The sequence below is a fragment of the Aedes aegypti genome, chromosome 1, assembly GCF_002204515.2.
Source record: "Aedes aegypti strain LVP_AGWG chromosome 1, AaegL5.0 Primary Assembly, whole genome shotgun sequence".
NCBI lineage: Eukaryota > Metazoa > Arthropoda > Insecta > Diptera > Culicidae > Aedes > Aedes aegypti.
In genome coordinates, this window is record NC_035107.1 from 62,609,435 (window position 1) to 62,635,551 (window position 26,117).

Consider the following 26,117-nt stretch of genomic DNA (forward strand, 5'->3'; position numbering starts at 1 on the left):
GCAGAAGACAGCAGAAAAAGAATTTTATGTCTATCCTAATCGCATTTTAATATTTTCCTTCCGCACGTTCCTCGAAGCATGGATGGCTCGAGGACAAATCCGGCGGAAACGCAACACATGACCGGCAGCCGATCCCCCAATCAATTTCGCCATTCATCCCATCTCGACGACAAGACTAAGCCAACAATGCTCCAGTTCGCCTGATAGTCAGTGTAGTAAAAGCGACTCCTCCTGCACTCGAGGGTACATTTATTAGCTTTGGGTCCATCTGTTCCCTCCCGGAGCTGACCCGACCCGTCTCTGGCCTCGATTCCACAAAGCGGTCCTGTTGCTCGGGGACGGCTGGCACAGTCGTAAATTCTCAGCTGTACACTGCTTTGATATGCTGTCTTCTTGTGCCACATCTACATAACTGAACCTACTTATACTCGGGGCGATTTCGCTTCCTACGCCATTGGCTTTATCCGGAGGACCTTTCCTGAAGGCGAAGCGGTCCATTTGCCCGTCACCGAAATGACATGGGTCGTATTTCCTCGGTTCTTCTAGTGGAGACGTTCCATTTTTAGTAACAGCCGGTAGGAAGCCGGCTGGGTATGGTAACTACGGGGAGGTCCAATTGTGAGACCCGAACGACGACCCCGGTGCTTGTGGTACGATTGGTCGACTGCTGGAGAGTTTTATGAAATCTTTTCGATGTTATGTCAACAATCGGCCCCCTCTTTCACTTGGCGGTTGGAATCCCTGTGGCTAGATTTCATTCGTTTGGGAAGTTTTCGTCCGCATGGGGTGTTTCATCTTTTCAGGGAGAGATTATTAGGGTGAGGAATTAATTTTGGTTCAAAATCGATACAAAGTAATGTTTTTTTTTTCAGTATTTTAAAACGATAACTTCGATAAAGCAAGACCCACAGCATACTAAATAAAGTAACATGTTTTTTGTTAATCGGATAACCAAAACGAATGCAAAATTAAAGAGTTTTAACATGATACCTCATGCTAGAGCTAGTTTTGTTAGAATCGGGAACATTTGTGGCTCATCACTTATCCTTGGCAGTCTCTTAGTGAAAAGCATTTTAAAAATTGGGGTCATTTTTGCAATACAAGTCAAAAACTTCCATGTAATCTTAAACGCCTAGAGGTATGCAACGCCCCATGAACCATGAATTATGTTGATTTTGTTCGAAATACATTTATTTATAATGCAAAAACGATTGATATATGTCGAATTCATTATTCTGCGCGGCGTGTGAGGTGAGACGAGTCGAATGAGGTGACAGTTCTCGACTCGCTCCTATTTGATTAACATTAGTCGTCTCACGTCACTCGAGGTGAGAGTGAATCGTCTCGACTCACACGCCGCGCAGAATAAGCACAAATGTCGAAACATGAGAATCAACCGATATCTATCCAGAGACAAAATTTGATACGCATTATTTTGTTTGTTTCAACTTAACCCCTCTACCAGCAGCTTCATTTATACACACAAAAAAATATATTCAAATCACGATAGGTTTTTTTTTCATATTTTTGCACTATTTTTTCACACGGACGGGGGGACGGACACTTGTTATTTAAAATTTCTTTGGTCATCATTTTGGTTTTAGCCAATTTATCAAAGAACTGAAACGTGGGCTATACAACCCAAGTAACATTGGTGACTGAATAGCAGCTTATTCAGCTAAAATGTTGTTTATACAGCCTCGTTTCGGCTGAATAAGTTGTTATTCAGCTACTAACACAGATAATAGACGTTGAAGTCCGATTGTTAAACTGTGTAAGACAACTAGCGGTAATTTTCAATGGCAACACAAGAAGCAACACTGTTGTGGAACTATCATCGCTAAGTTCCCATGACGATGTCAGTGTTGAATATGGAACATTTCAAGATACTGATATTCACCACTGATTGACGCAATTCGTTGTGTGGCAGCGCTAGTGATTGCAAGTAGTTTCAATTTGAATATTTACACAGGTTTTCAGAAAATGTTTGTTCCAGCATAAACATCTGTTATCTGTGCTATTAATGTTACCTGGGAATGTCAAGCAATAAGGGGTCTTCTGAAAATATCATTCGAATCGGTTGTGTTGTCTCTAAGAGATCTTTAAATTTCATTGCGATGTTTTGGAAGCGTTCAAGATCTTTTTACGGCCGGAGGGGTACCAGAAACATAACTGCCTATAAACGCATGTCAGTCCCATGTTTGCTGGATTTCCTATTCACATGGGACAATTATGCGTTTATGGGCAGATAAATACTCATTACTTAAAAATGGTTGCACCAATATGTTTCATCACTAATGTGAAAAAATCTGTAGCCTGAGATATTTACGTGAAATATGGTTATGCGCTGGTCCCTCAAGGAATTTCAGAATACCTTTGGATCCAGACGACCAATGATCAAAACCAACATAGATATCAAACTTCTACTTTTTTGAGAACTTGTGAAAAAATGGTGAAAACATATTTAAAAATAAATTTTATTGCGATGTCAATAATTTTAGTAGTGAAAAATTGATACTGATAGTAGAAGGGTTAAAACGCTTTTTTTTCATAAATTCTGTACTTTAATGCATATTCCTTATTAGGTTTTTCTTATCTAGTCCCAACCAAGATTTATTGAAGGGAGGTACAGCAATCAAAGCAGTCAGTGGGTGCCAGATGAGGTCAGCTACGGGGGAGGTGGAAGCTGGCGAGCTGACTAGCTGGCGAGTATGCAGTAGCGTAGCTAGGGGGGTGCGGTGGGTGCGGTCCGCACCGTGCCCCGAGCTCATAGGGGCCCCACAATTGCAGTGCGGATTTCTCATTGTATTGAAAGTTCGACCTAGCTTATAGGAAATTGACAATTTGTATGATCACAAACTAAAAATTTGTATAATAAGCACAGGTTTTGGAGGAGATTTGGATTAGCTAGCCCCTATACGCCCCTTGATTATCCATTACTTTAATATTAATATTACTTTCAATACTTTAGGGCTACATTTAGAACCAGCAGAGAGGCCCAGGGGGATCGTCACTTCGGGCCCCCACATTTTAGGGGCCTCCACAAATATTTGTTTAGCAAGTTATTTTCCTTGTTGTTGTTCAATCAATTGGGCGCATGAAAGAACTGAGCCTTCGAAAAAAGCCACGTTCAGCTAAACCTCATATGGAAACATAAGTAGGCTCAGATACTTTTTTTTTTAAATGTCGAGTCTAATCACGGCTTTGGATTTGTAAAAAAATAATTCATGAATTTTGATTTCCAATTAAATGAACCTTCATTTGTTGGCCTTCAAAAATATGGAGCGTTGGTGAGCTTTGAGCTTGAGGTAATCAAAATTCCTTATTTTGTTATCATCCAAAAATACTTATCAAAAATCATCTGAATTTATTCTCGGGTGGCCTTAAATAATAATTCAGGATATTTCTTTAAAAAATTCGCCTGGTAATTTATAATTTTTGTTAATCTTGTTTTGAGATTCTTCCAAGGTTTCGTTTAAAAAAAGGGAAGATTCTTTCAAGAATTCGTTTAGAAATTTCATGATTTTTTGCAGAAATCTTTATTGGATTTCTTCAGAATAAACAATTAATGAATTTCTGAAAGAATTGCTTCGGGCGTAAAACCGCTATAAAATAGCTAGTAATACTCGTTTTGACATTCCGATATGGACGGGTTTAAAAAAAAATGCCACAGATATTCCGACAATGATTATCCTGATTTGTTTCAACGATGCTTGAAGATTGCATACAAGAATCGTTCTAGGAATTTATCAAGGTTTCAAGCGAGAATTTCATTGAGGGGACTTCTCAAAATTTACCCTGAAAACCACTGAAGGGATTTCTTGGCGTACCCTTGGTCGAGTCCGACATTTTCCCAAGTATTCCTTTACCAATGCAATGACTCCAGGGATTCTTCCACGAATTATACCTTTTCAAATATACCCCTTGAGATTTATCTGAGGACTTTTTTCTGGTATTCGTTTTAGAACTTTGCGAGAATTTCTCAGATAATTGGAAATTTTTTTGGGTTCGTCCTTAATTTTTCACTGGGAGCCCTTCTTAAATTTGTTCATTACCACAGGATGTCCGTAAATTACAAAACAACAAAATTTGTGAAAGATTATCTCTCATTTAAAACAATAAAAAATCTATGTAGATGTATGGTTTTTTATACATCTATGAAATAGCGAAAGATACAATGATTGATAATTTCAAAATCAATGCTTCTTACTGAGATAATTCAATTTAAATTTATTTGAGACGTTTTCTTCTGAGGGGCGCTACCCATATTAGATATAATTTCTATAAGATGAATTCAAATATTCTATTTATTTTTGAAATTATCTACAGAATACTGGCTTTAAGATTGACTGGAAACAGAATATTATTCAGTTCAAATCCATTGAGTTCGAAGGGCATTTCTCTTCCATCATAAAGCTCGAAAAACGGCGTTCGTTAAGACAGTCCAACGCCATTGGGATGGATGTCACAAATATTTGACATCAAAAATTTGTTGCTTGAGAATATAATATTAAGCCATGTAGGAATGCTCAATGTATCTATTTCGGTTGCATAGAGGCATGTCTTCAAATTTAAGCGAAGTATGCACTTCAACAGAAAAGTAATCGCCTATCTCGATACGTGGAAAGTTTCTTGCAAGAAATGGTCAAGAAAAGCATTTTTCTTTGATCGCAATACGCAGTTGAAAAGAAATGTCATTTCAAATGGAGCTTACTGTAGAAAATTTCTTGACCATTTCTTGCGCAGAAATTTTTACTTTTCTTGAGCGGAACAGCATACTTAGCTTTAGTACGGATAACACTGCGGAACACGTTTTTGTCTCAAGCATCAAAATACCGCTATTCACTCATTTAAAGTGTAACGGTTCGTAGTACCCCCTCAGCATGTTATCGAGGTTTTGTCGCGGTTAGTGTAGTTTTCGTGTCATTTGAATGTTGATAATTCAGGAAAGTGTTTGTGTTGTGTGTTTCTGCTCTACACTGAGAACAGCGTTGCGGTTGAAAATACTATATCAGAGGGTTAAATTAAATACACAACGCCACTTGATTTGTGCAGACTAAATTCGCATTTATTTAGAATATTTTGTGCATTCAATTTTACCATGGCACCATTTCGACAGTAAATATTACTATATCATGTTTAAAAACTTGCAGCAGACCAGAATCGAACCGAGGATCTGGCGATTACCAAGCGCGAACGCTAGCCGCTCGGCTATCGACGCGGTTGGATTGAGAGGGAACAAAACGCAAATAAAAAGCGTTCATGATAGCTCAACCGTGGTTGGAATAGTAAATTTAAAAACACGTTCATGGTTCTCATTACTGCAACGCTTGTTTCAGTGTATGTTTGGTCACCCGATCGATCGGTACGCAGCCTGCCAAATGCTACCATAACTTGAAGCCACCGACCAATAGAGGACTCTGCCTAAATCCCATGGGAGCAACCATTGGTAGCAGGCCATGATGAATATTCTGGAGCTCCGCAGTAGCTAAGATCGGCCATTTGCCCAAGTATTCCCACCAGTGATAGAGGTGGGACAGTGAGTGTGGTGTAAGGGACACTGGTAAAAGTTGGAGCCCTAAGGCCAATACCGGAATTAACACCTGTACACCCCCCCCCCCTCTTCTACAGAACCCCGTGGTTATACCACAGAGCCGTGGTTTACCCCAAATGGGCAACAGATCCGGCCAATCGCTACAACAGGCCGAAGACCAGGAGTCAATCTCAGGCGCTCATCTCGTGGTCCAGCAATGGCGGCAAAGGTCGCAGGGAAGCCATGGATCGAGTAGCAACAGCGAGGACATCGGTAGAGGGGCCCCAAAGAAGAAAAGAAATGTGATAAGGTCAGACTAGTCTTAAGAAAGTGGTTGAAGTAGGGGGAAGGTAGCTAGCAAGGAGTATGAAAAGCCAACCCAAGTGTTTTCCTGAATCCGCGAAACAGCAAAGGATAAGCGTGCCGACCCTAGAGATGAGGGACGAATACAGAGTCTCGTTAGCCGCTAGGAAGGGTTACCTTCTGTGAACCCTCCCTAAGCTGACTGTAGCTGCCGGTGATGAGCCGTGAGTTCCAAAAGGTTGCTGAATCCATTGCCGTTGTCAAAAATATCATAGCACGTCTAGTTTTTGAGATATTGGCTGCTGAAAATGCAAAAAAATGACTATTTTAGCCAACTTGCATGCAAGTTTGCCAGCTTGTATGGCAATTTATTCGCTTTATTTGCCACAGAATTCAAACTTTATGCGTATAACAATAAATATCAACAAAGTTTATAATACTTTCGATGCGGAAATAGTTATTTATGTAACAAGTTGCAAAATGATGATTTTTTTTAGCACGAGTTGTACATTTATCCAACGAGGCTTGCCGAGTTGAATAAATACGACGAGTGCTGAAAAAATTGAGTTTTGCAACGCGTTGCATACAACATTTTTTGAAATTACGAAAAATGCCGTTCTAGTTGGATTATTTCTAGAAATAGAAGGCAACCCTCATGGACAAACATCCACGTGTAGTATCGACTCATAGTTTTCAATCACGTAGGCTATGATACTGTTCGCACAAGACTGTCACAAATTTTCACTCTCCCATCGGTATCACATTTAAGCTACACTCGGAACAGGTAAGACGCCGAATTCACATGCAATTTTCAGCCATATTTTACCCACAGTTGTTTCTCATGATGGCAGATGAGGTCCGCACGAGCCGCCGTAGGGAGATCCGGATTTTTTGTGAGCTTGACTTGCCAACTTTACTACATCTTCTACGTCCGCTAAACGATCCGAATTTTATTTAGAACAGCTCACCTGAGTCTGATTTGGTTCGCCCAATGGATGTGGAATAAGAAACTAGCTGAATGAGTTTTCAATAATTCAGAGCGATTAGAGAAGAGACGTGTGATAAGATTTATTCAATAGTTGACGACACCAAAAACAGTGTTGAAAAGTGTTACTTTTCAGCACCGTTAACAGTACTGAAAAGTAGAGCTTTTCAGCACTGTTTCATCTAGTAGGAAAAGTAGGCCATTACATTGTTCATTTCTTAGATGAAAAGTAGGCTCATATAGTACGGAATAGCAAAAAGTTATTTTTTGATGTTTCAAAAAAGTTTTGTATTTTCCCATATAAGAGAAACGAAGAATTTTGTATGTAGACAGCAAGCATGTTGAAAAAATAGGTTTAATCTAAATTTAATCGTGCGATTTCAACCAAATTATGTCTAAAATGAAAGTTTATGTGCAAAATGGCATGCTTGGTGGATAAGATCACAAAAAAGTTTGATAAATTATACCTTAAATTTTTTGTAAACATCGATAAAACCAGTGTTTTATACAACTTTGGCGACCTGTAGCTAAAAATTGTGACGTGCTGGAACATTTCTGAAAATGGCATCAGATTCAGCAACCCCAAATCTTCTCGAGACACATAATTTAATCCTTGAGACACGCGAAAATGTCATTTTTGTTACGTTTTGTAATATGCGGATACCCTGTACGAGAAGTTCTTCAAGTGATAAAATCAAAAATTTCCCTAGTAACTTCTGCCAGTTTTTTTTATCAAGAATTCTTTCAAATATTCCTGCAAAATGTCTTCTAAGACTTCTTTCCAAGGACTTTTTTATCCAAGAATTTAGAGAATTTCGGTAGAGTTCCAGCAGTTCCAGAAGCTCCAGAGTTTTACTTCAATCTGTTCTTTTTTTTTCTTCAAGGGCGATCCATTGATTACGTAAGACAATTTTCGGGATTTTCACCTCCGTCTTAAATATTAGCTGTATGGCGCGTAAGAATTCTTGAATCCAAAACCCCCCCCTCCCGCCATAACCCCTTACGTTATTAATGGTTGGCGCCCAAGGTATATTCTTAACATTTCTCTTAGGGTACCTCTATGAACTTTGCTGGGAGTTCGTCATAAAAAAAAAAACACATAAAAAATCAAGCACATTATCTTGATTGCCTCCTGGATCTGCACAAAAACCCACAACAAAGAATTTTTCAGTGATTTGCGCAATACTAGAATTTGTCCAGTGATTGCACCATGTATTTACCTATGAATTGTTCCATTTTTTCACGAGTTTTCAAAGAAATCAAATAGGAATAACCGTAAACATACTACTAAATACCGTACAACATACAGGAAGGTATCCAAGAATATCTTTAAAGATCTTTTTAATAGAAACATATAGAAGCTTTTGAAGCAATCGCTTCATATACACATAAATTATTTTGTCAACCTCAGCAAAATGAATAGCCGAGAATCCAACAGTTGAGAATTTGGTTATTTTCAATACAGAATCTCGGTTATTAGTTTACTTATATTTCCGCAATACAAGTTTTTTATCGAGATTTCGGCAATCGCTACCGATATTCGGTAAACATTTACGAGATCTCGGTAAAAAATATATTTTTTAGGTTCCACTAGAGTAGCAACAAAAGTATTTCTTGGCGGAAATTATTTTTTGAGCTTTTAATCACGATTTATCTTAACAAATACTGTAGGTACGTGTGAACTCGCTAATAAAAGACATATTTTGCAAACCTCTTTACGAGGGGTCCTCAAATCTACCTCCGCACCGGGCCCCCAAAACTCTAGCTACGCCACTGTGAGTATGTTTGAATGTATCGTTTCTATGGGGTTGTTGGGGATTGTTTACCACAGAAAACAAATCCTACCGGCAATGTGAACATTTTCTCCCACAATTCTGTGGAGCGGCCTCCACCATTTCTATTAGCACGTGGACAGGCCACGTGTGAAGCTTCCGACGATCCCCACCGTCGTCAACGGCGTCATATGTCACCGACGTATGTGATTACCAGCGTGCGAAACATCATTGTCTGGTAACACCAAAAGGCGCATTTTGTTTGCTGTATTTGGAATGCTAGTCACAATACCACCCGCGTCAATGCGTTAAAGGTGGAATTCTGCTTTGCCGTCTTATTCATCGTTCGGCGCTTCTGTTTTATCGTCGCTTTCATCACCGTCGCTTCTGCTTTGCCAACGGCATTCATCGCAGCTTTAGAAGATAGAAGTAAATTACAATCCGCACACACGTTGAGGAAAGCTAGGAATAATGAAGAGGAAAGGAACATGACACATGAATAAAAAAAACATACACACTTAAATTATTTAACCGTTATCCGTGAATTTCACCGTAATCTCAACAGCTTAATAGTTTGGTGGAATAAATTAAAGGAGTACGGTAAATTTTTACAGTTTTCGGTAAAATTTCACCGGAATCCGTTGAATTTTGACGGCATTACGATGTTGTATTTTACCGAACTGTTCAGCTGTTGAGATCACGGTGAAATTCACGGATTACGGTAAAATAATTTAAGTTTGTAGGTTATAACATTTTAATAAACTTCTAATATGTTAATGCTTTCCCTGTAACAGTTTTTTGGACTTCAAGATTACTCACGTTCGCGTCGTTTTACCTGTTTCTTTTTTTTTTGTACGCCAGGGTAGACTGTCTGGGAAATCAGTCTCTCACATGTAGTGGTGGAAATGTTCGCATCACGAAGCAACTCACACGAGAGTAAACCAACGCAAAACAAACATGACAGACTCGCAAACAAGCTTGGTGTGAGTACGGTCGTACCGGTCTGCTCGAGAGAGTATACCAAAACGAATAGCAAAAAGTTCGCGAATTTCTACTCGTGAGTAACTGAATCAGGTTTAATTTATTGTAGTTTTGCCAGACAAATCAATCATCAAATCGACAGTAAACTATCAATTTGTAGTCAAAAACCAAAACTCTTGGAGAAGAAATAGCTTTTTTTCCCCCGAAAGCGCAATTGATTCTGAACAGCTCTGAACACACTCACGAACAGCTTTAGCTTCGTTTACTCGCGAGCACGATAGACGCGAGTAAATCTGTAGTCTGATGCTCGCGAGCATTTTGTTTTGTTTTTGTTCCAGTTCAGCAAACATGTTCGCTACTCTCCATCACTGCTTACGTGTCTAGAGTGGACAGGGATACTTGAATTAGTTTTTCCAGTGATGATACTCGTGAGTGGTGTCTGTGTGTGTCGGTAGAACGACGGTCAGCATCAACTATTTTTGGGAATCGCTTAAGGCGACCTCTATATCTGAGAAATCTCGATCCACCATACCGCATGAGTTTTCTGTATCGGTTCCTAAACTGCTATTTGGATTCTTATAAAACAAACCCGCCCTGAGGTTGGGCCGCCAAGAAGCCCAAACATAACTCGACAGACAGTCCTCTTCGGAGGTGGCGCTCAAGCCGTCTGTTTTCGAGCCAGGGAACGGAGCAGGAGACGGAAAACCTTTAGCTGTATTTTGCGCGCTACGGAATGGGTTCCGTTCATATCAAATCTTTCAACGGATTCCATCTGTTAAAAATCCCTGAACAAGTTTCGTGCAAACGTAATCCTTGAAAGGATTCCGCCCGTAAAGAGTATCCCATCTGAAAGAAGTTCCTGAACGAATTCTGCGTAAAGATAATCCATGAACGGATTTCTGCTGAAGGGAATTCGGATTAAAAGAACTAAAAGAAATCCTTGAACAGATTCCATACGAAAAGAATCTTTTAATAGATTTCGTCCGAAACTTTGAATAGATTTCGTTAAGAAAGGAATTTTTGATTGGATTCTTATCGAAGGTAATCTTTGAATAGATTCCGTTAGAACCATTATAAAGGAAATCTTTGAATAGATTCCATTTAAAGGAATTACTTAAACGCATTCAATCCTTCTAGCATTCTTGAAGTGCAACCTAAAACGTATTCCATCTTATGGAAATCCCTGAACACATTGCGTCCGAAGGGAATGCTTCATCGAATTCTATCCGATGGAGATTCTTGACAAGGTTTTATTCGAAGAGAACCCTTGAATTAAAGGGATTTCATAAAAAAATCTCCATCGGACTTCGCCGAAAATTCTCAAAAATATTTGAAATGATGATCCTCTAATCTCCAGCGGATTTCGAAGGATTTCCTTGAACGGATATCAAAGGGAAATGGCGAACACATTTTGAAGAGAATCTTCTAAAGATCTTCGAATCTTTCAATGGATTTTTCGCGGAAATTTTCGAACGGATTTTGAAACTAATCTTCCTACGAATTTCGGTGGGAATCCTCTAAAATATTTCGAAAAAAACCTGTAACGGTTTTCGAAGGAAACTTTCTAAAAGGTGTCGTAGGGAATCAGTCTTCTTAGGGAAATCCTTCATCAGCTATAACGGATTTCAATGAAACATATTCTATAGTTTTCAAATTGAATTCTCTAACGGATTTCATAGTGAGTATTGGAATAAATTTCAAAGAGAATCTTTAAACGCGATTCGAAAAGAAATCCTTCAAAGGATTTCGAAGGATATATTCGAATGAATTTCAAATGGAATCCTCCAATCATAGCTGCAAAATTTCGAAAGTACTTTTGTGACGGCGAATATTTTTTTTTTCATTTTCCACATTCTTTCTGATTGTGTGTGTCTTTCATTCGCAAGAGCGGGAGAGAGGAAAACAAGAACACTAACTCACTTGATGCTGATGTTTGAAAGCTCTAAATTTCCTCTCAGTTTTCTGTGATTGATAGAAATTATCTCGGTTCAATATAGGATGCTCACTTTTAACAGCAAACGCTTGACACAAGTAGCTTGTCAGTGCGGCACTCAGTCTCTGACAGTTCTCAAACCGTGGAATGCTGTAGTCGTTCAGTTTCGCGTGAAATTTGGGCACTGAAATTCAAACATGTCAGTACTGCTTCTAATGGAATGCATAGAAAATCCGCGAATAGATTTCATTGAGAATCTTCTAGCGAGCTTCAAATTGAAATCCTTCAAAGAATTTCAAAGGTAATTTTTCAAAAATAATCTTCCAACGGATTTTAAAAGAAACTCTCTAAAAGATTTTGAAGAAAATAATCTTACGGATTTCGAAAAGAATTTTCGAATGAATTTCGAAGGATAATTTCGAATAGATTTCGTAGGGAATTCAACGGATTTCGAAGCCAATTCCCGAAAAGGTGTCGTAGGGAATCTTCAAACGGACTTCGTAGGGAAATTTTCTAAAGAGAAATTCCAAGTGAATCTTCAAACCGATTTCGAAGAATGTCTTCAAATGAGACGGATTTTGAAAGGAAATCCACGAAAAGATTTCGTAGGGAATCATCGGACGGATCTCGTTCGTAAAGGAATCTTCGACAGATTTAAAACCTTCAAATCCTCCAACAGATTTCATAGCGAATCTTTGAATAGATCTCCCAACAAAATTCGAAAACAGTCTAATGAATTTCAAAACGGAATTTTTGGACTTATTTTGTAGGGAATCCCCCAACGGATTTCGAAGGGAATTCTCCATAGGACTTTGAAAGTGGAAAGACTCTTTAGAATTCTAAAGGAAATTTTCAAAACTGCCTCTTAATGCGAAATGTTCCAATTCATCCAATTCTGCACCACCCTTACGATGGAGAACTTCATCAACATACCGTGTTCTAAATCCTCAGGTCTGGATGTCGGTACCGTAATCCGGGGGCAAATTGATCACTGGGGCGAATTTGATCAGGTCAGTACCAAAAAACATTTCCTTTTAAGGATGCTGAAAATTTCGTTGGCGCCACAGACATTCAATGTTTTCTAGTTTATAGATGTCTAATGATGATTTTAAACTATTTCATTTTTAGTAGGGTCAGTTTTGCATAGAAATATTCACACTTTTTGAAGGTGTAAGCAATACAGTCGGAAATGTTGGTGCCAAACAATCCACTGGTGCTATACCTTCAGGTCAATTTTGAGTGTTCAAAATGTTGTGTAAGCTTAAGTACGAACTACTAAACTCATTTTTGATATCATACAGCATAGTAAGTATAGTTTTTTGCTCAAAACCCCGTTTTTTCGTAAATAATGTGCTTATTTCAAGCGAAATTGCCTACATTTAGGCGTATTGGGCAGTTTTCCTAAGTTTAATTTTGCAATAAAATGATTAAATATTCGAGTTGTAAGAATTTTCACATCATTTTCAGATTCAGGAGACCCAAATTTAGTAGATAAGGGATTTTTTTAAATTCTTAAATCTGCCTCGTTATATGGTGATCAATTTCACCCCAAAATGACATTTTAATTTTTGGATAATAAAACTATTTTTATGATATGTTAAATATGTTAAATGAATATCATGAAAAGTCAATTACATAAACTGATAAAGATTAGTGGAGTACTGATTTTGTCGAAATTTATTTGACAATATTTGAATTCCGAAGGACAACACAGCCGAAAGTTGTGAAATAGTGATCAATTTGCCCCCGGATTACGGTACCTAGGTACATTCTCCTATGGAATGGCATTTTATTTGCAACTCATGCCGGGAGAGAAAATTAAATCAGGAATCTGGAAGTGGATGGATCAGAACCATATGCCGTCGTCGCCGTGCTTGAAGGGAAATTTTAAATGAATTCCACTTCCCCGGAAAAACATATAAATTGCAAAGTTCACCCCCCCCCCAGGAGGGAAATCTATCCGATGGAAAATTAATGTGTCGTACAACTTTTAACAGAGCCTAGCATGGATCGATTTCCCGTTGAATGCTTATTTCTAATTATAAATTCTCTTCTCCCTCTCTTTGCAGTCAATTTCGATCATTTCCAAATACTGAGAAACATCGGCAAAGGAAGCTTCGGAAAGGTAAGAAGAAATTCATTCAAGCATATACACTTACTCCCATTAGCATAGCAGCAAGCGTCCTAAATGTTATATAGGTTGATGCAGTAATGTGAACGTTTGTTCGTTATCCTAATTGAACCATCGACAACCCGGGACTGTGTGCCACCGTCAGTTATCGTCATCATCCGGGACGGTCGATGTCGTCTTGGTCCTTAATAATAGTGATCCGGTGTAGCGGAGACGACATAGGGGTTCCCGAACAACAAAACTGTAGAATAACCATATTGACTGTTGGAATATATGTACCATAGAAATTTTGGTGCATATAACGATAGAAAAACCATTAAAAAAAACGTTTTCAACCGTACAGAAAATATATAATGAAGATACGTTCTATGGTACCTATCACATTATATGGTTACGCAATGGTTGTTACTGAACCTCCAATGGTTTATTTTTACTCGGGTCAAAATGGAGCAAAATTCGTACGGCAAAGCGACGAACAATGAGAGTCGAGAGCTGCTTACATGTGTAGGTGTTTAATTTCCGGTGAAAAGCTGCCGGAAATCTGGAGAATGAACACCAGAAACGCTTGTCATAATTTGTATCCAGTTCGATCAGACAGACTGTCATATAGTGACAGCCAAGTTTACCCGAATGACATTACCCCGAAAAATCCATTACCCCGAATGACCCGTTATCCTGAATTCCATTAACTCGATATATTGATGTTAATATTAAAATTGACTTCGAAGGCGCTAGCATGGATAATTTCGAGCACAATTCGACTTAATGACTTGTAAGCTGTTAGCTTCCTTTTGTTTTGGCACTCGTTTGGGCCCCAATCCAAAAGATCGACTTGTTTACTCGGCACAAATCAAAGAACGTTAATTAATCTCTTTCAATCAACCATCCGACGACGCAACGAACTGAGATTCCTATTTCCCAGACGGATTCCTACCCCAAATGTAAATCCTTTTCATTGAAGTGCTGAGCTGATCCTAGGAAGCCTAACCCTCCATATTTCTCCCATCGCCTCCAGCAAACGGAATGGGTTATTTACCGTTATGGGAAAAAACGGGGAACGGGGATGCCGTCGAAAAGATGTATAATTAATAATCTTAATGAGATGGTTAGGCAACAAAATGAGCATTTTGCACTGTTTTTGGGGTGAAAGTTTTCTGCCACAATAGATTGGCTCTTTTGGGAGCGAAGACGAAACGCGTCGCTGGTGCCGAAAGTTGCCGTTAATACAATGTGAAATATTGCTGAAGTTTGATAACAAGCAACCGATGGGGTGTACTCTGAAAAGGATTAATTGGGAGTTTTTCGCGAAATATTTAGCTTAATTAACTCTCTTTTTTTGCTGTCAGTGCTCATCGTTTCCTTTGCGTTTACAGATTAATTAGTGCCTGCTTCTGTACAGCCACTGCGTATTGTTCAATCAAAGATAATGAGTCTCTCTAGTTACCATCAAACGCTACAGATAGTTAGGATTGAGGACTATTATAGATTGGTTCGGTTCTAGAACAATTATCTTGATAAATGTTCTTCATCCATAATATTCACGTTACGCGGGAAGCAAACAAATTGATTGGATCTTGTTAAAAATTTCCTTAGTAGTCAACTCTTTGTATGACACCTCCTATCGCAGTTTCGAATAGTGCGTAGGTTGCCACCACCTTGCGGCAGTCTTCGGTTAGAGCCATACAAAAACTGTCCATCGTAGATTTTTCAATCTTGTGCTCATCACATGGGAATCTTACTCATCCATAATCTTTCAGGGTCGTAAGCCACCAATCGTTGAACTGGTGATGAGTTGGGACCTGATATTTACGGCATTTTTTGACGATGAGATCTGACTTCGAACTTTTTTTCTTAGTCTACCTGCAGAAATTACTCTAGAAGCTTCTTCAAGAACCACTGTAATAAAGTAAATAATTCCTGCAAGAATTCAACTTGTAATTTCTATAACAATATTTCCAGAAATAACTTTCCATCGGGGTTTTTTTTTTCTAGGAGCCATCAAGGTCAAATTTTCCAGATATTCTACGAGGATTTTCTCCATAAATTTGTTCCGAAATTCATTAGGATTTGCATCTAAATTATCGTTCGCGATTAATTAAGGATTTTAACCATATTTTATTCAAGGATACGTCTAGTAATTACTCTAAGGATCACTTGTATGATGCTTTCAAGAATTATCCCAGATTTTCCAAAATCTATTACAAACATTCCTGTGTTGAGCGTACCCTAGAGTAATGACACTCCTAGAGAAATACCTAAAGAACTCCTGAAGAAGGCAACATCTACTACGATTACTAAAGGAACTACTGGTCGCTCAAGGAAGTATTGGCGAACTCACTGAATAAATGAGTTGATTTTTTGTATGTTCTTAGGATTTCGTCTCAAATTTTCCTTTTTGTAATACTCTATAAAAGGATAGGAAATCGTGAACATCCTACCCATTTCACAAAAATAAAACTCAGGATTTCTCCTATAAGGATACCTTTAGAAATTGTTTTTACTATTCTTCCAGGAATTTCTCAAGTAATTTGGCGATTCTTGCATGTATTTTCATAGGATTTATTTCTGGAGTTCAAACTGTAATTTCGACTCTATGACACTACCCTGAATGCTATTAACCCGAACGTCACAACCCCGAACGTCACTACCCCGAACAACATTACCCCGAATACACACACTTAAAATATATTCACGAGCTCGGCATTTGAAAGTGCTGAACTCTCTCGGCATTCAGATTGTTTGCTGATAAATCAGTTAAATAACAATCATAACTGAGTCTCGGCTTATTTTTAAACTGAAATCTCGGATAACATTATTTTTTACCCGAAACTCGGCATACCCGTGTGCCGAGCACCAACGTTTACAATATTTTCGCCGACTTCAGTTGTCTAAGATGCTGACATATCGGTTTATCACTGAGCGATGCCGAGATTTTCAGCATTTTGTTCTATCCGCCATACTGTTTTCATTTACAAGTGGAACATTCGTTAGTCGTGTGTTCTTATGTTAAAAGTGTAAATAATATTGTTGGTAAGGTTTTTAAAATGAAACAATTACTGAAACGAAAGAAAATATGTCAGCAGTGATTATGTTACAGTTTTTCTCTTCGTTCAGTGATTAATATTGAGTACAACTTGTTTCTTTCTTCACATCCGCCACAGGAACTTCGATCCGGTATCAAAACTCGGCTTTAGGAAAAATCATGACAAGCCTTCGAAACGACATCCTTAAGGATTGTCCAATTGTCCACTTCCTACTGAGCAACCGGAGTCGAGAACTACACTGAAATAACTTGTAAAAGACTCCAAAAAATCAACCGCGTGTAGAACGACAAACTCCAAATTGGACATCGTACCCTTTGACCAAATCAGGAGATATTTTGCAGATTGACAATAGTGGTTTTACTGCCACGGACATGCTAAAAATCGAAGCTTTAGAATTGAAGTATGACTGGATTTTTTTGTATCTAGTGATCCGGAATTCCGAAATTCATTACTTTCAAATAAAGGTTGGTTGTAACAGTAAAAATGTGAATTAAAGCATTATTTATTACAATCGTCGAAATTGCGTTAAAAGTTTCTTTGGCTCGCCAACAAAAACCAAATTTGAAAATATCTTTACCACATAAATAAGCCGAATACTCGGTATCGTCTAAAATGATTGTTTTGATTTTTTGCTGATATTTCAGTTTTAATTAACCGAGAATTTCAGTTAAACACATCAGATGACAGTTCTTGAACAAACCGAGTTTATCAGTTACAAATGGTAAACCGAGATCAATGCCGAGCGCTCGGTTTCCGAAAGCTGAGCTTCGGCATTTGATTCTAAGTGTGCATAACATTTTGAGATTATTTCTGATTAGTAGGTCAGCCATTCCAGGAAAAAACCGATCTAGTGGGTCTCCAAATTCCGTGAAAATTTGCTTTTTTGTTCCTTATCCGAAATAAGGATACACGTATTTTTGGATTTTATGATTAGGGTGACCATTTCCAAAATAAAGTGACCAGAAAAATCGCGATTTTGCAAAATTTTTATTTTTAAAAATATATAGCTTTTGAACCGTTTGACCGATTTTCAATCTTTTTGGTCGAAATGAAGGCTAAAGATTTTGACTTTTCAGGAAAAATATAAAATTTCACAAAAATTGTGTTTTTACATGAAAAAACTCAATAGTTTCCGTTTTTTCGTGTTTTGAAGGCCTCGGGACCAAAGGGGCTATCACTGTTCTCATTTTTTATTGATAGTTCAGAAAATTTTACGTATACTGTCAAATTTTCAGCGATGTATGTGTTTTAGTTTTTGAGATATATTTTTTTGAAAACAAAAAATCAGTCATTTTTATCGGCACACACTGTAGGTCTCAGCGCATTAGATTTGTAATGTTTAAAAAAAACTATAACTTTTGAACAGCTTAACCGATTTCCAATCTTTTTGTATGGAATGAAAGCTTAAAATTTCAACTATCCAGACAAAATTGAAAAATCTGATAAAAATATGTTTAAACGTGAAAAAATATAAAAATTCCTAGTTTTTTTTAGAAATTTTCATATATTTTAATGTGAAAAATTTTTTTTTTCAAAGTTTTCTATTTTTTTCTATTTATTTTGAACTGTTGAGACCTTGAGCTTTCATTGCATAAAAAAAGACAAATCTACATGCGCTGAGATCTACAGTGTGTGCCGATGAAAAATGACTGATTTTTTATTTAAAAAAAAATGTATCTCAAAAACTAAAAAACATTCATCGCTGAAAATTTGACAGTTTACGTAAAATTTTCTGAACTTTTAAGAATCTCCCCGCTTTCCCCTCCCCTAAATTCTTATGTAATTATTTATCGAACTCTAAAATGCAATTACTACATCTACATACGACGACTAATTAGCTCCAATTGTGATAACAATGCTTCAGTTTGACTGAAAATTTATGAAATCCATTACACACATTATCAATCATTATTGGAAAATAACGTTATTTTTATGGAAAGTTTACTTAAATATTGGAATTTTCTACAACATTTTCATGTATTGATTGGCATTTTGAATTGCTCAGCTGGGTTTGTTTATTGCAACTTTGCATTTACTGCTATTGCTCTTTTTGATTTTTTGAATAGAAATTTTTGATTTATTATGGGCGAAGTATTATTTATTTATTGCAAATTTTGGCTTTTTTGTGGAAAATTTATAATTATTTCTTGCTTTTTGTGAAGAAAATAGGGACATTTTGAGGTTTTTAAATGTAAAATTCGATATTTTTTAGTGAGATTATTGTCGATTCTACTGCATTTTTGAATCTATTTATTGCTCAAAATTTATTTATTTATGGAAAATTTTGTTTTTTCTATGCACTTCTTTATTTTTTTATGCAAATTTTTAACTTTTCTGTTGATTTTACCCTTGCTTCTTTACTGGCAAATTGTGCATTTTTTATGGAAATTTTATATTTTTTTATGGGACGTTAATATTTTAGCCATTAGCGATCGACTGAGCCACGCCACATAACGATTTCTATTTCTTTCAGCTCCCTGTATGACTTTCTTCACCGGCCAGTTATTTAAACTATGGAAAACCTTCGTGCATCTTCCCTGAAGGATTCCATTTCAATTACATGCCGTAAAACTTGTATAATACGCGAAATTTTATGAAATGTCCTTAACGAGCGCATACAATTGAGAACGTAAGCGGTGGTAGGTCATTTGGCATAAAGCCGTTTGGCATAAAGTCGTTTGGCATAATGGTCATTTGGCATAAAGTCGTTTGGCATAATGGTTGTTTGGCATAATGGTCGTTTGGCATAATAGTCGTTTGGCATAATGAGTCTGAAACCAAGAATTTCTCAATTTTCGTTTTTACGTTTCTATTGAATCTTTTTGATGACACAAGGCTTGTTTTGGAATCAATTGATACAAAATGGCACTCTATTCAACAATCATTCGCTTTTGAATAAATTTAAGCATATTAAGAAAGTTATTGCCAATAGTATTTTATTATTTATCTAGAAATTACCCTTCTTTCATATATTAATTCTTCTTTTGAGTTTCGCTATTGGAACAAATTTTTGCACTGCAGATTTTTATATATTTAGCACAAATTTACCCTTCTATTAATTGTTCTATTTTGTTTCCTAAATATGATGTTACCATTATTATAGGTATGAAAGCTGTTGATTTTAAATTTCAATAAATTTCTCCTTCTTTTATGCATAGGCTGTTCTTTGGAGCTATATTTTTTAAGTATTTTGGTATACAACTGACAAAAGGGCGGCAATCGATAACATTGATCTGCTCAAATTATCAGCGAAAAGAGAAATCGATTACTGCAGTTACATTGATGGGTTGTGCTACTTTTCCCCGAATGTCGTTTCCCCGAATGCCATTTCCCGAATATCCCGTTTCTTCGACTAGCCCACTCCCCCGGAAAATTTTTAGCACCCATAATTGTCGTAACTATATACATTTCAGGGGGGTGAACGAACTGACCATCTAATATGCACCATTCTTTATTTAATTGGCGGTTCTTTCGAGTTTTATCGTCTTCAGCATTTGTGCCAACATGTGTATAGCCGAGAATGACAGAATACTTCCTTCTTTTGACTGTTTATCGTCCTTTCTCGTCACCACTTTTTGGGGGAACCAGTCATTGCCGCAATAATTTTTGGTGTCAATTCTTGTATTGGTTTAATTGTAAATTTTGCCTTCTTTTAAAAGTAGGCTGCTCTTTATGTTTATACTGTTATAAATTTTATTATTTAGTAAAGCTAATTGTGAACCATTTTTATTATCAATTCTTGCCAGATATGTTTTTAGAATTATAATTATTTCAGAACCTGCCAATATTCAATATATACTTTTTTGGGGCAAATGCGTGATCTCCTTACGAGATATGCTGAAAAATATGTTATTTCAATCACAAATTTTCCCTTTTCTCGATAATAGACGGTGTTTTTGATGTACACTTCCAAAAATAGAATTTATATTGAACCGTTGAAAAGTTTTGCCACAAATATTTTCTTTTAAAGATGTGTTGTTCATTTGATCTGTGCTGTGAAAAGATTTTTTTTGCGTTTGAGTCTGAAACATTTTAAACGAAAAATAATCTGCTCTCGTATAAAGTCTATTTTTGCATTAAGTCGCATTAATAGATCTTTTGATTAGAGCTTTTGATATTTTGCAAAAAAATCATTCTTTTATCAGGTAATTTTCAGCGAGTGTTACGTCCAAAATGGGACAGAGCTTGATATGCAGCTTGAAATATTCTATGAGCGTTCCCTTGATGAATAACTGCGAACTTTCCTTGCCAATTTACTGTTTTCAAATATATATATCGCAACAAGCTCAAGGGTACTCTATGTTCTGAGATGTAGAGACCCGTCACGAGTTTTATTTAGTAATGCTCTATAATGTCACAACAATTTTTGAAATTCTTAGCTCGGATGATCTCTGAACGAACACCACGCTTGTTTAGAACCTACAAAAATTTTTTGCTGTGGGCTCGGTGGTGTTGATCTCGGTAAAAGCTTAAAAAATGCCGATATTTATTTCAAGTCAATCATTATGCCAAACGACCATTATGCCAAACGACTTTATGCCAAACGGCATTATGCCAAACGGCATTATGCCAAACGACCTTATGCCAAACGACTTTATGCCAAACGGGGTACAATCAACGTAAGCAAAGTTTTTAATCGGTCAGACTGAGTAAAACGATTCCTTTGATTGTTGTGTTTTCGTTGCAATTAGAACAGCGGTCAAGGAATTGTGCTTATATGTTTGGGCTGTATTATGATGGCGTCAATGAACTTTAAACGAAATCCATATTTTCATCATGCTGAAGGAACTACATCCATGTGAGCCGTTAGTTGTGAGATGAATCAAAACTGATTACGATCGAAATGAAAATGGATACGACGAATATAGGCAACGGTAAGTAATACTTTCATTGCAACTTTTCCAATAAACGATCAAGATTTATCAAAATCTTATTGCACGATGTGAAAGCCTTGGGAAAGTATTCTTTTTTGTTTCTATCTTTATTAACGAGATTTTTAGCCAAGGGCTAGTTTATCTCGGGACCAACGGCTTTACTTCTCTTCCGAAGGAAGTCGTCACTGAAATTTTTAGTGACTATCTCGGGGATGGGATTCGATCTCAGGTCCTCGGCGTGAGAGGCGTGTGTTCTAACCACTACACCAGGTCCGTCCCCTAGAAGTATTCTTTGCCATCGTTTTGTATTAGCACAATTCATGGTAAATGTTTTTCACCGTAAAAGTACCTATAGAGGGCTATTTCTAGAATTTTTATACAGGACAATTTGTGACTTCTGACGATTTTAAAGGAATTTAAAATCTAGGCACTTTTTTGTAAAATCCTCCGAATGGCATCTAACATAAAATTTCTCGAGTAAGGGGTCGTCCATAAATGACGTAGCATTTAAGGGGGGGGGGTCTTTACGGATTTGTGACGATGTATGACGAGGATGAGGGAGGGGTCCCGACTAGTGGACGTAGCATTTTGAATAGTTTCGGTAAAAAGAGTAGCGCTGGAAAAAATGAGAGTTTTTTTTATCAAACTTTTTTTTAACTTATTGAACTTGGGTTATAAAATGATAATTCCGCTTCAAAACATAAATACCTATGATAAAAATGAAAATTTTCTGAGAAATTAAATATTTTCTGACACATACAATCAAACAGCTTTTATGAATCTTTAAATAGTTATGCGATTAATAAACTGTATTCGTGTCTAAACTATTTTATTTATAAATCAAATAATTAGAAGTTTAATAAGTTCCTTGAAAATCAATGCTTAATCGACTTGGAAAATATTGTTTTTTTTTTCCATTTGTTAACAAGATATAGATATATTTTCTGTTGGAGCTTAAATTCTTCAAAAGAGTAAAATATGCTTTTTAGGGCAAACATTAACGTTATTACAGTAAAACAATATATTTATTCAATGCGTTCAATGTTACAGGAGATCTCCACTCAGTCATTTATTTAGTTAACATCTACACAGATAACACTGAATCAACAATTTCACGCCACAATACTCGGTTCGTGGCCGCATCTCTCCATCCTCGGTTCTGCCCCACGCTTGCCAAATCGATACGCACTTGATCCGCCCACCTAGCTCGCTGCGCTCTACGCCTTCTTGTACCAACCGGATCCGAAGCGAATACCATCTTTGCAGGGTTGCTGTCCGGCATTCTTGCAACATGCCCTGCCCATCGTATCCTTCCAGCTTTGGCCACCTTCTGGATACTGGGTTCGCCGTAGAGTTGGGCGAGCTCGTGGTTCATCCTTCGCCGCCACACACCGTTCTCCTGCACACCGCCGAAGATCGTCCTAAGCACCCGACGTTCGAAGACTCCAAGTGCTTGCAGATCCTCCTCGAGCATCGTCCACGTTTCATGCCCGTAGAGGACTACCGGCCTTATGAGCGTTTTGTACATGGTACATTTGGTGCGGGCGTGAATCTTTTTTGACCGCAGCTTCTTCTGGAGGCCATAGTAGGCCCGACTTCCACTGATGATGCGCCTCCGTATTTCACGGCTAACGTTATTGTCAGCCGTCAGCAAGGATCCAAGGTAGACGAACTCGTCGACCACCTCGAACGTATCCCCGTCTATCGTAACACTGCTACCTAGGCGAGCCCTGTCGTGCTCGGCCCCACCAGCTAGCATGTACTTTGTCTTGGCCGCATTCACCACCAGTCCAACTTTTGCTGCCTCGCGTTTCAGGCGGGTGTACAGGTCTGCCACCTTTTCAAATGTTCGGCCGACGATGTCCATATCATCCGCGAAGCAAACAAATTGACTGGATCTCGTAAAAATCGTACCCCGGCTGTTAAGCCCGGCTCTCCGCATAACATCTTCTAGCGCAATATTAAACAACAGGCACGAAAGTCCATCACCTTGTCGTAGTCCCCGGTGGGATCCAAACGAACTGGAGTGTTCGCCTGAAACCTTCACACAATTTTGCACACCTTCCATCGTCGCTCTTATCAGTCTCGTGAGCTTCCCGGGAAAGCTGTTCTCGTCCCTGATTTTCCATAGCTCTGCGCGGTCGATACTGTCGTATGCCGCCTTGAAATCGATGAAAAGGTGATGCGTTGGGACCTGGTATTCACGACATTTTTGGAGGATTTGCCGTACAGTAAAGATCTGGTCCGTTGTCGATCGGCCGTCAACGAAGCCGGCTTGATAACTTCCCACGAACTCGTTTACTACGGGTGACAGACGACGGAAGATGATCTGGGATAATACTTTGTAGGCCGTGTGTAGGTGATCGCTCGAAAGTTCTCACAATCTAACTTGTCGCCTTTCTTGTAGATGGGCAGATTACCCCTTCCTTCCACTCCTCCGGTAGCTGTTCTGTTTCCCAGATTGTGCCAATCAGCCGGTGCAGACAAATGGCCAGCCTCTCCGGACCCATCTTTATGAGTTCAGCTCCGATACCATCCTTACCAGCAGCTTTATTGTTCTTGAGCTGGTGAACGGCATCCTTAACCTCCCTCAAAGTGGGGGGTGGTTGGTTTCCATCTTCCGCAGTACTGACGAAGGCATTTCCTTCGTTGTCCCGTCCTTCATTGCCTGTGCTCTCAGCACCATTCAGGTGCTCGTCGAAGTGCTGCTTCCACCTTTCGATCACCTCACGCTCGTCCGTCAGAATGCTCCCATCCTTATCCCTGCACATCTCGGCTCGCGGCACGAAGCCGTTGCGGGATGCGTTGAGCTTTTGATAGAACCTACGCGTTTCCTGAGACCGGCACAGCTGTTCCATCTCCACGCACTCCGTCTCCTCCAGGCGGCGTTTTTTCTCCCGAAAGAGGCGGGTCTGCTGTTGCCGTTTCAGTTTATAGCGTTCCACGTTCTGCCGGGTCCCTTGCTGCAGCATGACCGCCCGCGCTGCATTCTTCTCCTCCAAAACCTCCTGGCACTCCTCGTCGAGCCAATCGTTCCGTCGACTCCGTCCCACGTACCCGACGTTGCTCTCAGCTGCATCGTTGATGGCTGCTTTTACTGTTCTCCAGCAGTCCTCAAGAGGGGCTTCGTCCAGCTCACCCTCTTCCGGTAATGCAGCCTCGAGGTGCTGCGCGTATGCCGCTGCGACATATGGTTACTTAAGCCGCTCTAGGTCATACCGGGGCTGCCGTCGGTACCGTACGTTTTTAACGATGGAGAGTTTTGGGCGCAGTTTGACCATCACCAGATAGTGGTCAGAGTAGATGTTAGCGCCACGATAGGTCCTGACGTCGATAATGTCGGAGAAGTGCCGTCCATCAATCAGAACGTGGTCGATTTGCGATTCTGTCTGCTGTGGTGATCTCCAGGTGTATCGGTATGGAAGGCTGTGCTGGAAGTAGGTGCTGCGAATGGCCATATTCTTGGAGGCGGCGAAATCAATTAGTCGTAGGCCGTTTTCGTTCGTCAGCCGGTGGGCGCTGAACTTTCCAATCGGTCTGAATTCCTCCTCCTGGCCAACCTGAGCGTTTAGATCTCCTACTATGATTTTTACGTCGTGGCTTGGGCAGCTGTCGTACTCGCGTTCGAGCTGCGACATTATCATCATCAGTGCTTCCGGAGTGAGGGCTGATGTTGAAGAACCGGCCTTTGAGCCTCAACTTGCACATTCTCTCATTGATCGGCCACCACCCGATCACGCGCCTCTGCATATCACCCATCACTATAAAAGCTGTTCCCAGCTCATGTGTATTGCCGCAGCTCTGGTAGATGGTATGGTTACCTCTAAACGTTCGCACCATTGATCCCTTCCAACACACTTCTTGCAACGCTACGATGCCGAATCCACGGTCCTTCAGCACGTTGGCGAGTATGCGTGTGCTCCCGATAAAGTTGAGAGATTTACAGTTCCACGTACCGAGCTTCCAATCGTCGCTGTGGTCTTCGCCGATTGTCCCGGTTCGTATTATCTCGTTGATTATTCGTTGCTTGATTTGTTTACGGCTGGTTTGCAAGGCCTGACACCAACCCCCTAGATTTCCGGAGGACCATTCCCCCTAAATGTTCGGAGGGCCATAGTGCGCAGTTTAGCTTAGAGTCCTTCTCTGGCACTCGGACGATGATCAGCCGCCCCTGACATGGGGAACATACGCTGTTGTGAGCCGCTCCTAACATGGAGTACAGACGCTCAAGGTTTGCAGAAGCAAAAGCAAAAGCAAACCCTCCCTTCCCTGTCAGCATACGACCAAAGTTCCCACCGGGGGTTGGTTACCCGATCTTCCCTAAGGTTACTCGTACCCCGGCCAGTACCGCGAGGAGGTAGGGATAGGAGTTGCTGGGCAAGAGGCTAAGGACTGCACAAAGGGGTCTATTTTATTCCTTCAGGTACGCGAGGTACCAATGGTACGCCATGCCCAGCCATTTACCAACCTTATCGAAATCGTCTTATCATTAAAAATAAGCATTTTTATTATGCTATTTGTTTTTTATTATAAGTTGTGCAAGAATATATCAGTTTGGGAA

General features: G+C 39.1%; 1 protein-coding gene across 9 annotated transcripts in view; it reads left to right on the forward strand.

The window, feature by feature from the left end:
* Positions 1-26,117, forward strand: part of LOC5564358 (serine/threonine-protein kinase 32A) — a 573,562-nt gene that overhangs the window by 77,785 nt on the left and 469,660 nt on the right. For all 9 annotated transcript variants that reach the window (XM_021837759.1, XM_021837764.1, XM_021837772.1 and 6 more), the window contains exon 4: positions 13,577-13,632. In XM_021837759.1, the coding sequence (XP_021693451.1) occupies positions 13,577-13,632 (56 nt within the window). The remainder of the gene's footprint in view (positions 1-13,576; positions 13,633-26,117) is intronic.